This window comes from Parambassis ranga, chromosome 5 (assembly GCF_900634625.1).
Source record: "Parambassis ranga chromosome 5, fParRan2.1, whole genome shotgun sequence".
Classification (NCBI taxonomy): domain Eukaryota; kingdom Metazoa; phylum Chordata; class Actinopteri; family Ambassidae; genus Parambassis; species Parambassis ranga.
Genome location: NC_041026.1, coordinates 22,297,997 through 22,311,132, shown reverse-complemented (window position 1 = coordinate 22,311,132; position 13,136 = coordinate 22,297,997). Strand labels below are relative to the sequence as shown.

Genomic DNA, 13,136 nt, shown 5'->3' with positions numbered 1-13,136 from the left:
CACATACAGCATGCAGTGATTTATCAGATGGTTTAGCCTTCTGATCATCGTCAGGAATGTAACCCGCCTTACATTGATAGGGATGTAAGGATGTGACATGCAGACATAAAACAGATTGATGAAAGATGATTTATGCAGCATCAATATACAGCACATCCCAAACCAACACTGTGGCCAGATAGGATGAAGAACATGCTCACTGAGGAAGCCTGTCAAGTTATTAAAGGCTGCTAAAAGATCAAGGCTAGAGGGAGAGCGAGCACAAAGAAGAGAGAGGGAAAGATTCTATAGAAATTCTGAGTGCATACGGCGACCTGACTTTGGTTTCTCAACAAATCTCATCTCTTCGTCTCGTCTTTTTCCGCCCAATAAAAACCAACAACAGTAAAGACTGTCTGTGAATAAATGAACATGTCTACTCATTCACTGCTGACCAGACAAATCCCCCAGCCAACAGACAGCAACAGTCCATCATCTCTCCTTTAGAAGCATTTTACTAATTAAGATTTATGGCGGGCTATCTCACAGGTCACACAATGGGGTGACATTGTGACTCTCCATATTTCAGCCTATAGATAAAAGCTAATCTAGCCCTGTTTGGAACCACGGCACTTGCCTCAAATGTTGTCATTCCATTAAATAGATATTATCAGTAGTTATTAGCATCAATAGTAGACCCAGTTTTCTTTTTATCAGTAGGTACATTATCGATCCATGCTGATAAAAGACCATTGTGTGGGTCTGCTGTCATTCCTGTTTTGTATCGTTTTGTTTCATTTGGCTATGTTCAGGAAACAAAAATACATGATTAGGCTTTGGAAAAGGTCATAGTTCAAGTCCAAATTCTCCTGCCATCTGGTCCACATGGATTATGCAGCAGCCCACATCACAGAGACAGTGACTACCAACACTGATTAGCATGATTCATTGAGTGTGCTCTTGGACATTTAGCATTTAGTTTAAGTACTATTATAAAATAGTATAATAAAATGTGTAAATCAGTTTTGTATGTAAATATTTCTGAACATGAGCCTGAAACTTTGTCATTGCTTTCTTCTTAAACTGTAAGCCTTCCTCTGGGTGCAGACTTTCTTAGCAGCATTTTTTGAACTGTCACATGTTTTAATTCACTAAACAATAAACATAAATCTCCAGATTAGGATGGAACATAAATTCCCTAAATACTGACTTTTAACAACAGGTTACACTGACCTATAGCTGATACCAACACCAACTCTGGTAAACTGGCACACAGGTTGTGGACACATCTACTGCAAGTCCACACAACTGGAGTCCCAGGAGACACAAGCCTGCCGTCCAGGGACAACCCTCTGAAATCATCATGCTGTCGGCTAGACTTGGCAGATATACTGTATCTGAAGGCCACTGTAATAAACTCACACATGAAAGCTCAGAGCCATTCTGTGTGGCTGAAAACAATGCACTGGCACACCGGCAGAGACTGCTGCCTGTCTCCCCCCTCAGCCTGATCTCAGCTAAAGAGACAGAGTACAGTTGGTAATAGTGTTGGAGTAAGTCCAGGTCCTGTTTAGAAAACTGTGCTGCTCTGGATGTTTGTATTCTAAGCACACACAGGAATTTACCATTCACACAGAATGGTTAGCCCTCTGAGTCAGAAGACTAAACAGAGCCGTGCTGTAAACTGACTCCAACTCCCAGTAATATGGAAACCAAAGAGCCTTACACCTGCTGCATAAATGAGGCATGTTTGAAACGGATCAAATAATAAGAAAAAATATCCATATCAGTGCTGCTCTTCTGATGTGTTGTTCTTCCTCCAGGTTTATCAAAGTCTGTGGCAGCCAGCACCTGGAACTGATCTGGGATTTATCCTTGATGTTGGACACCCTTATTCAGCATCCTTTTGATGAAAACTCATAAGAATGTGCTGCTCATAGCATTGGCCTTGACTGGAAAGGTGCAGACTGTCCCAGTCTAGTAATTTCTCTCAGGGCTGTGCAAGGTGTGCCTGCAAGCTAAATCTCTTTTAGTTCTCAGTGTGATGAGTTTGATTTATTGCTGCATGTTATTAGAGCCGATGGTGCTCCACTACGTTCCATTTCCCTCCTAAGAGGAATTTAAATGAAATTTTAACCATTGTGTCACAGTGTTGACTTACTCTTAGTGATGATGATGTGTACAAGCAAGGTCAAACTTATTTCTTGTCAGCGATCCTTTGGTTTATGCAGGAAATTGGTTTGGTTCATAGCTGTAAAGGAATAAATGTCCACATGGACCACATGTCCCATTCTGCACAGGGCACTGCTACATCACAGACCTTGTTAAAGGGGATGTCAGTTCAGGACATTTGACTCCTCAGACTCAGAGAACATTACCTGTGGTATCTAATCTCTGTTGGATTCAGGTTGGCTTTGGAGTGAAGCTGTCTCTATCTTTATAGATCCTAAGAGAACTTAGAAATAGAACTAATTTCCACCAGGCAAAGTGTACCAAGTCTATAGTCTGCGCAGTGTTAAATGTACTGAGTGATAAGAGACGAACAAATAAACCAGAAAGTGGTTTTGATAAAGACCCAGCACTGTACAGTATGTGGAGGTCTATTTGAGTCCTTTAAAGCAAGTGAAAAAGAAATATGGGAACACACTGTAGCACACTACAGCACTCTAAAATAGTATGGTACAAATATATTTCCATCACAGTTGCTTGATGCACCTGCTGTGGCACAAGTCTGTGTCTCAGTGGTTCTTGTAGACAGCGTAGCATCAAGCAAATCATTTCACTATAACTACTTTCAGTACAACATGCCTTTAATTAAAAACAGATATTGTTTAGCAGCTGCAATAGAATGTCTTCTATTGTGACATTCAGAATGCTTTTGAAACCCAAGTATTGCTTATTTTCTTCTCTTTTCTTTTCTTCTACACTTAGAAAGAAACCAGTGAGACTTCAGTAGAGACTAAAAGAAAGTGCAGAGGAGGTAAAATTAGAAGAGGCAGTGATCTAAAGTGCCTGAAGCAACCGTAGTATTTTAGGAGCTAAAGCAGGACCCTGCAGTTTCCAGGAAAACATTCCGCTTTCAGACTTTAATAGGCTCTTCTGTCTTAAACTGTTGTATTTGCTTATTACTGCACTCTTGAGCAGCGCATACTTATAGAGGAGGTCTCCTGGGTTCCACATAAAGCACTTCAAAGATGATCATAATTCATAATAACGACGGATTAAGGGCTTGTTTTTATTAATTTAATACCAGAAAAGTTGCATTAAAGGGTTCTTAACTAAGAGGACCAATGTCTGGCCCCACTTTCCCCGTTAGTCTCTATACTTCTTTACTTGTCATAGTTAAATAAACATTTAAAAAACAGAAACTTTTGAATCGAGAATAGCGGGCTACCTCGCGGGTCACACAATGGGGTGACATTGTGACTCTCTATATTTCAGCCTATAGATAAAAGCTAATCTAATCCTGTTTGGACCCACGACACCTGCCTCAAATGTCACATGACTACAGCTCCCACACAGCTTTGAAAGATCATTGTATGCATTCACTATTCTTGTCATGTCTCATGTTTCACCTATAACAGCTTGTTAACAACTGTCCAGCAGTGAAAGCAGCTCGTCAGCAGTCAATGGCCACACTCCAGTACCGCAAAGGCTCACAGCCAGTACAAACCAGCATACCTAAATCAATCTGTGGAAGAGGGGTCACAGTGACATACCCATTATTGTAGTTGGTTCATTATGTGTCTCCTGCAGAGAGCTGAAATATGACTAAAGGGACAAAGCCACAGCACATCTGAAACATGTTCAATACAAAAAAACTTCATTCTTCACTATCAAACAAAGATGTGGAAGTCATACAAGAATCTTTCATTAGTCGTTCACAGCTACCCCTCCTCTTCTTTAACACAAATCTTTACACATTATCTGGATTTGCCTGTTTTTAGGAAAACACTACAATGATGATCGATGATCACTTCTCATTAAAGTTCAAGGTTACATGGAAAATCTACACTGTCACAGTAATGGGGGAATAAAAACTGTGTCTCATAATCTGCATTGATTAATTTGATCAAATGCCTGGTGAAAAATTCTGTGTGGCTTAACTCTTCTACCTCACAGCTGTCACAGCTGAATCACAGGGCATGTGATGCAAGAAGGGAAACTGAGATTCAGGAAACTCAAAGGATGTGAAACACGTCTGCATTAGAAGTGCAGGGTAAAGCCTGACTTATGGTTCAGAAGAGTGAAGAAGAAGAATTATGGGTATTCTACTAATGGCTACCGAGGGAATATTATCAGTGAGGATGTGCATGGTTTTGACTGCTGATGGGTTCAAAGGATGGCCTATGATGGGTACATATTGATTGATTGTACATGATCAATACATAAAGAAAGCTGTACTGCTGAAAATATGATTATTTATTATTTATATATGCATTGACAGATCACAGGAGTTATTAGTTCCTTCATCATTCTCTCAGTGTCTGTTACAGAATGTCTACAGAGCCCTGTTTGTATATTAAAAGCACCTTCATCATTAACTTAAAGCAATTACTGAGAAGTGCGTTTCTATTAGCATGAATCACTGACCACTCAAGGGCAGCCATTAGAGCTCAGCAGCTTATATACCAATTAAATATTGTTATATGAAATGCACAATGTTATGTGATAGGACTACAGAGAATTTAAATAGTACTGTAAATATGCCACCTAATGAGAGTCCAGAGAGGGAAAAGGAGAGAACACAATCCCTCGACAACACAGTGTGGCAGGCAGCCACTGCTGGGATTAATCAGGAACCGAAGACTCTAATGGACTGTAGAGGTTAAAGTGACACACACAGTTGGGGTTTGATTTAGCTGACAATCTGCCAATGCTTTACAAGCCGTGTAATGTGTTCAAAACAATGTGACTTGTTTATTTATTTCTTCCGATGTTGTTAACATGAACTGAGGGATCTCGCATAACCTGAATAACAGTGTATGCACAGAGATGATGTTACTGACCTGAATGAATGGGAACAGGAGGCCCACAGCGAAGTTGGACAGCCAGTTAACAATGCCAGCGATCATGAAGGCGGCAGGTCGGTAGGACTGTTCAAACAGTTCTCCGGTCAGGACAAAGGGAATGCCACCTGACAGAGACACAAAGACAGATGTGCTTACCAACCACATCAAGTTTGTTGTTACTCTGGGGTGTGCTACAGTACAGTGATAACACAAAGTCAAAATAAGCAATAATGTCTCAGCAATGCTTTTGTTTCTCTGTCTGCTTGTTAGAACAACTCTGACACTACACCATTTAGCCTTTTGTTGCTCAGTTTTCCCATTCCTTTAATTGATGTTTGTTTTACAATTTAACTATTTCCTGATAATGTGTGATGTAGCCATGATAGCCCTTGTTTGATACGTTATGCTAACAGTTGTCTGTCCCATTTGTGAGCACAATATTTCACAATATTTTTATGGAATTCTGCTCAAACTTTGCACAAATATTCACTTAGGCCCAAGTCCAAAGGTCAAAGCATTCTTTAACAAAATATTTTTGGCCATTACTCAGAAATTCATTAAACATTTATGGCAAAATATTCTTCAAATGATTAATATGATGAAAATATGACCTTTGTATACAAAAGGTGAAACTTCACTTTGAGGGCAGTGTTTGTAGTTTTTCCTCTGAAAGACAGTTCAACCCCCTGCTGTAGAGATGTGTACAAAAAAAATAAATAAATGCAGCCACAGTACGATGAGCCAACCACATTCTCTGACAGTCAGTCCTGGGGCAGATGCAAAGAATTAAGGCTACCAGTGCTTTGAGGTGGGTGAACACCATCTACAGCAATATACGTATGATTAAGGCTCCATGCTGTATGCCAGATGTGCTTCAATATATGACTGACAATATAATGCACTGAAATCGCACAGGAACAGTGATACAGTGGAAAAACTGCTGCACAGACAATAAGATAACATGATGGAAGAGAGGTGAACAAACAGAAGCATTATTATTCACAGTGCCATTCTGGATATTATTATTATTATAAGTTATGGCTTATCTGGACCATGTGTTATCTCCCTTAGAATAAGCTGCAGCCTGAACAGAACTGAATATTGGTGTATGGGGTGCAGATGGGTTCTGTGGAAGGCAGAGCATGTAGCATCTCACACTGTTCCTCACATTAATCCTTATTTAACAAAGGCACACATTGACATATGTCAGTTGTCTTATGAAATAACCATAAAACGTCAACTGAGGTGACAGAAATCCCAAGCTGTGTCCTTACAAATCTGTGCATGTTGCATTAGATCCCCACAGCAGGTTATTTGTTGTCACATAATTGGTTCTGAGAAGATAGTTAATGAGCTACAAACCACAGGAGCATTCCCCATTTTGAGCTGGATAACAGGAGATATGGCTCACATTAGCCCTTAGCATCCTCCTATTGCTAATAAGCCATCCCATTATTTCAACAAGACCCTGTTCAACAAACACCACCAGCTGTTTAAAAGTGACTGGGTGAGGTGACCAGATTGCGCACAGCAATCATGCCGATTAAAGACTAATTCCCTTCCTCAGACTTATTGTGGACACAAGGAAAAAGGATGCATGTGAATGAATCTGTATCAAATATATATATGAAAACATTGCAATGTGGATCTCAGTTCTTTTAGAAAATAATGGACTTATACTTCAGACTAGATGCAGAGAGGTCATGTGTGTTTGGGTTTGAATGTTTGGTTTAGATTTGTTTATTCTAAAATAATCTGCTCAGCACAAGATAAATTGAAGAAAAGTTCAGGGTGAAAAACAAACTGATGGAAATCTGTGCTTAACACACATACACACACACACACACACACATATCCATAATGTACTTGTTATATTTCACATATATTTGATCTATAATGTTTGAGAGGGCTACACAAGTGCTCTTGTTGCGGTGGCATGTACCAGGCTCACAAGGCTGAGCTGAGCCCAGAGAAAGCACACTAATTGAGCTATTTATATTATTTGGCCAGCATATGTTTGTGGAGAGCCTCAGAGGAGACAGCATGTGTGTGTGTGAATCATGAGGGATGAAAGTATGCAGGTTTCCCTTCGAGCCAAACACTACAGCACTTGGTCGATGATTGGAGCACAATCAAGCAGATGGAAACAATTCATTTAACAAATAACCTGCTTTATTAAAAAGTCTTTATTTTAATTGATGGTGCACTGTGTTCTAAATATAAAAGTCTTTATTCTACAAAACATCCATCTTTAAGAGATTGTGGTTCTGCAGCATGGCCTATTTGAAGATTAATTTCCATCTACATACATACACAGACACACAGAGAAAAATATGCATGCATTTATTTATATTTCTTTACATATATCAGAGTCAAAGTGATTTATGCATGTTAGTATATGAGAAATATATTATGTAGCTTATAGATAGGTCATACTGTATGAACGATGGTTCATGAAATAAAGGCCATTCTTCACTTAGTTCAGCTATAAATCCCCTTTTTGAAAATTATTATTTTTTGGTTTACTTTCAGTTCAAACAGGCTGTTTAACAACATTAAACCTGTTACAGGGCGAACTTCTCATATCTGCGACAAGCTTCTTTAGGATTATCTTGACTACTGTTAGTCATCCTAACATTTGACTTGTTTATATAACTTTGAAAAAAAAATCATCAACTACAGTGTTTTTCTTCTCATTAAATTCACATTCTCTAAGCTTAATTGTATCTCGGTGCACACCTACGTACAAATCATGTTTTGCTCTTACAAAAGTCTTGTGCCTCCTACAGTGCTTTATAAAATCTACAATGTCACAAAACACACACAAACAAAAGAGAGTTGTATAAAACTGAAAAACTTCTGCTGATTGGTGCAATTCCACCTGTCTGAGAAAGCCCTCCTGCTTCGAAAATAATTCACAAGCACACCATTAAAGAAATGCTATTTACCCTCTGTTAGGCACTAATAAACAGCTATACTAATGATTAAGTGACAAGATAATTATTGAAGACCATTTATAAAAGATTCAAATTACAGCCCTAAATGATGGCAGCAAGTCAAGCAGACACAAATTGCAAATTTGGCTCCCTGTTGTTTGGATTTTTGACAAGAACTACTGCATTGCCTTCTGTTTCTGCTTGACCTCATGTGACATCACAGTTTCAGTGTGTTGGTCACACTCGACCAGTGCCAGAGCCTTGATCTGTTGTGCCTGAGGTAAGAGCTGCAGATGATTTTTGTTTGTTTGTTTGTTCTGAACCAGCTCATCTGTATGTTTTCTCTCTTTTTATATTCACATTAGTGAATATGGCCATAAAACTAAAAACTGTAATTATTAAATATGCTTTTAATAATCTGGCAGCCATGATACATGACTTCTGTTTGTTGCCCTCAATCTGGAGAATTTTAAAATAGCACTACTTTGCTCTTGTAACACTCATGTGGCTCGCTCCACTGCTTACAGATGTGTGTGATATTATCTAACAACAGCTCACACACGATAAATACTCTTAATTATATAACAGGATAATCATGTCACACTAGCAGAATACATTCATGCAGAAAATGTGCATGCATTATTTGTGCAACCTCACACACAGTGAGTGTGTTTGCTACACATATTCAACAACAAGAAATGAAAGGATTAGGTCACAAAATATATTTTAAAATGAACATATTTAGGTTGATTCAGCCAGCATTGTTTGAACTGCACCAATGTTTGCAGAATAAGGTAAGTCTCATAAATGAAAGACATACATGTATATGTCCTGTAGGTCATCCTGTGGGGTCATTTCTCTTAGGGATTATATTCGTGTGACAAAGAAATGGTAACCAGTCCATTAGACACAATGACAACAGTGACTGAAAACTGAAAAACTGGTAACAACCCACTGAAATATAAGGCTGTTTCCATTCTTACTGCACTTGACTTCAGCAGATAAATCATGTCATTACAGAGGATCAGCCATTGAACCTGCACTTAATAAATCATTCTCAGACAGTTGTTATAAATATGGCGAAACAGCCACAGCCTTGTTGTACAGTACAAGTAAAAATTATGTGTTTTCCTCAGTGTTTGTCTGATTTATGACAGCATAACTCAATCACATTATGCTGATTGGAAATCGGTCATCTCCATCTATTGTAATAAAAAAGAAAAACGACGTAACTACTAAACACACAGTAAGAATGTGTAAAGAAATAAGCTAAGGAAATTCCTTTTATTTTCATATCTAGCATGTTAATATCCAATGATAAATACTGCATATACAGTCTGTAAGAAAGAGTGGTTTTTACCTCAGTTCTCCTAACCCTGATCGGAAAGGGAAGAGGCTTCCTGTGCAGGAATTGGAGATTCACCAGAAATCTATTACTGTCTGGAAGCTGCAACTGATCTGATGGGACTGATACAGCCACAGAGGAAATGCTTTATTAAAGAGAACTGAAAATTAATTTCAGACCAAGATCAGTTTTAGCAGAAACTTGTGTCTGAATACATTCTAAGTTCTAAACCATGTTTACTATGTCAAAAATATGAACCTGGCATACTTTCAGCATGGTGTTCAAAACATTATTTCCAATCAGTCATACAGTACTCTACAGTACTCTACACCAACAACATATTGGTTCGGAGTTTGTTTTGGGCAGAGATTCTTTGATCTCACACAAAGTATTGTAAATATAACTGAAGTTATTCTTCACTAGTTCAGCTTCTGATGATCCAAGATCTCCAGACCTCCTTCACCTCATGTACCTGATGTTCTCTGACAAGGACAAGAATGGACGGACCCCCCCCCCCCCCCCCCCCCCAAAGGCTAACAGCACTTGACAAACTCCTCAGCTGTTAGCTCACCCGTTACACCCTGTCTGACTGAATGAAGTCAAAACAAAAACAACTGCAGAAATGTAAATTAATGTCAGAAAACCCTGCAGCATGATTTCCACATATGAGTTCCTCTTTTAGCTTGGAAAGAAGAAAACCAGGAAATAGAACTGTAGCCTTTTTATCCTGGGGTGAGCAGAGCACAAACTGGTGGCCCTGAATTAAAACATGGCAGTCTATGAGATAAAAACGATTAATGATTTTTCATGCTGGTTGTCCTTCGATGACCATTTGGACTGTGGGATAAAAGCATGTCAGCAATGGCCCTTCTAATACTGCTAACTGTGGAGTGAGGGCAGTGCTAGGATTAAAAAGGCAATAGCACCAGAGGCTGAGAAAATCTGAGGACTGGGTGGAGGACTTGTGCTGACAAGTGGAGCTTGCATTCTCACCGGTGTGAACATCCCACCTAAATTGTTTTCTCCACTATAACTGTGACTGTGTATGGTCAGGGTAAGGACATAATAGCATTTTGTTTCTTGAATCTGTCCTTACAGTACACACTGTATGATCGGGAGCACTGTTTGTGCTTATAGAGGTTAGTCAGGGCCACGCTACAGCTCAACAACACATTAAATGTTCATATCTCACACTCACATGTGACACCCTGTCCCCCATGGACGTCTATAACTGACTAATGAAGTAACGCATGGGGGAGACTGTATTCTTATAGTATAACTATGAAATTGAAATGTTGGCAAACAAATATTTTATGAATTTATTTAAGGGGTCAAGGAACCCCTCTCAGACTCAGACTCTTTTCAATTAATCTGAATCTTTATGGCCAAACGGGCAGTTTTCTAAAACAGCCATGAACGAGAAGCAGCCACAGTTAAAGGACAGGCACATAACCAAGAAACAATCGAGAAGTAATTTCAGGCGTCAGCAGATCTTTCAGGGTCTGCACATGATTTAAGTCAAAATAAAGGAACAGGCAGAGAGGCAGGAGAAACCTCCAATCATGGACACAGCATGACTCTCTGTCGCTTTCATAGGTGTGTGAGTGAAGCGGTGCCGAACAGTAGCAAAAAGAAATGACTGCCGAATCACTTTAACAGATGAATGAAGGCGGCAGATTTATCGTTGTTACCCAAAGGGCCTTGTTTATCCAGCAGATTTCATATTGCAGATATTGCAGGTAGGTACATGCAGGACAACAGAATGTAGATTAGATTGTGGACAGAGTCAGTGGTGGTAACACATCTCCAAAATGTCAACAACTGTGTCAAAAACATTCACACCATGCTAGCAAACCTTTAAAAGGTCAACAAACAGCAGCAGTGCTTTGTTGTTGTGACAAAGTTATTTTATGTCATACTGACCATGATGCTGTGCAAAAGCTCAAGGACAGAGCCCTCAGGCTCACATCCCAGCAAAGAAAAAAACCCTTATGGTGCTGGTAATGTAGAGGCAAAAAGTAATCTAGCAGTGAAAGCATCTCATGTGTACTCCTACAATGTGAACACTTCAAGACCCCAAGGAGGATAAATATTTTCCGGTGGAGGACAAACTCTTGGCAGAAGATCAATACCATATTCATTCACTCCCTGTGAAAAAAACAACAAATAAAAGCATTGTTTCTTCCTTTTTGGAGTTAGTGTCCATGGATAGAATATTGCATAAGTCGGTCTTAAAGGAGACATCAGCCTTGGGCTGAGCAGCAATGTTTGTAGGTGTAACAAGAAACACTCTGAAAGTCTTATTTACATGTTGGGAGGCATCAAACTGGTGCTAAACTGGTGAGCTATGATTTATGGTTTTATGGTAGGTGCATTAAGCTAGACGTTTACTTCTTAAGTAAAATGTTGAATTATTTAACATACATAATTGATAAAGGTACGATGAAGGACACTTCATGTGGTGAAAACACAAAGATGGATGCACCCACACACAAATACTGTACGTTCAGATGTAAACACTTCCCTCTCACATACTCACAGCCATCAGCCCTTACTCCTTTCTGCATTTCTTTTGCTCTTCTAATTAATTTTTCTAACACAGCCTGCCACACATCATTAGTCTGGTAACATCATTAGGCTGGAGTTCACTTTGCTCTTACAACTTCTGTCCCTCCTGTTTGTTTTTCATGTGGCCCCTAAAAAAGAAGCACAGGTCACTCTTGTCAGGAAGTGTTCACATCTCACCCCTGGTGTCTCTCATTACACACTAAGTCTCACAATAACATGTCTGGTTGCCCAGCGTGTTTGCTTCCACATTCCCAGGTGAAAGGTGATTCATCTTGTTCAGTGGTTTTCTGTCTCATCCACTACAGCCTGTCTGCACTCTGAAGACACCTCTTTGTCTTTCTCTCAGCTATATAGTCTCTGCAGGAGCTTGACCATTCTGTCAGCACAGTGACTGAACTAAAATCGGAAAACTTGCATTGACAACTGATTGATGAGCATTGTTGACGAATTATGTTTATCCTATTTTATGTCATAACGCCCAAGAAATAAACAAAATCTTATTGGCCTAACCTTTAGTCATATCTGGTAAATAACTGATAACTGTCACTTCACCTGTAACATCTGCAGTATAATGGCTGTGGTATCACTTACTGCCCCTCAAAGCTCCAATAATATGCATTAAAATAAAATCCAGCACCCACTCACTCACCATGATTAGAAAAAGGATTACATATGGATGATCCTTAATGTTGTAGCCAATATGAGTCATAGCCCAACAGTGTCATTTATTGACAGGGCAGGATTGCAACTCCACTGAGAGAAACTGTATGAGCAGTCTTCTTACAACCAGCTCTGAAGAAGAATCCTCAGGGGTTGTGCTGCTGTCAAAATACTTATAACATTATTAGGATTATTATTATTACATTTAACAGTAGTAGTATTAGTTGGAACTGAAAGCACTTAAATTTCTAAAAAGAAGAAAGCTGCTTTTTATCAGCTCTGCTTCAGAAGACAGTGATGTAAGACATTCAAAGTTAACTAATCTTGCTTCTTGAAGAGCTCATTGCGCAACATTCTTTGCTGTTAAATAAGAACTAACAAGCTGGTCCATGAATTAATGACATACACCAATTAACTGTCATCATGAATTAAGTGCTTTATTATTGGTGTGTAAGTATTCCAGTTAAATTGTGCCACTGATATTTTGATGGGGCATGTATTCATAAAGGAGGGAACAGAGAACAAAGCCATAAAAGCGTTTGTATTTTACAATCTGGCTGCAGCATGGAGTCATTTTCTTTTGTTGATGCACAATTTACATTAGGACAATGAAGGGTTCAGTGTGATTTGACAGGG

The 13,136-nt window shown here is 39.1% G+C and overlaps 1 protein-coding gene across 3 annotated transcripts in view; it reads right to left on the bottom strand.

Moving 5' to 3' along the window:
* The window catches only part of slc2a9l2 (solute carrier family 2 member 9, like 2), an 84,670-nt gene that overhangs the window by 9,791 nt on the left and 61,743 nt on the right, over positions 1-13,136 (bottom strand). For all 3 annotated transcript variants that reach the window (XM_028405503.1, XM_028405506.1, XM_028405504.1), the window contains one exon: positions 4,989-5,116. In XM_028405503.1, the coding sequence (XP_028261304.1) occupies positions 4,989-5,116 (128 nt within the window). The remainder of the gene's footprint in view (positions 1-4,988; positions 5,117-13,136) is intronic.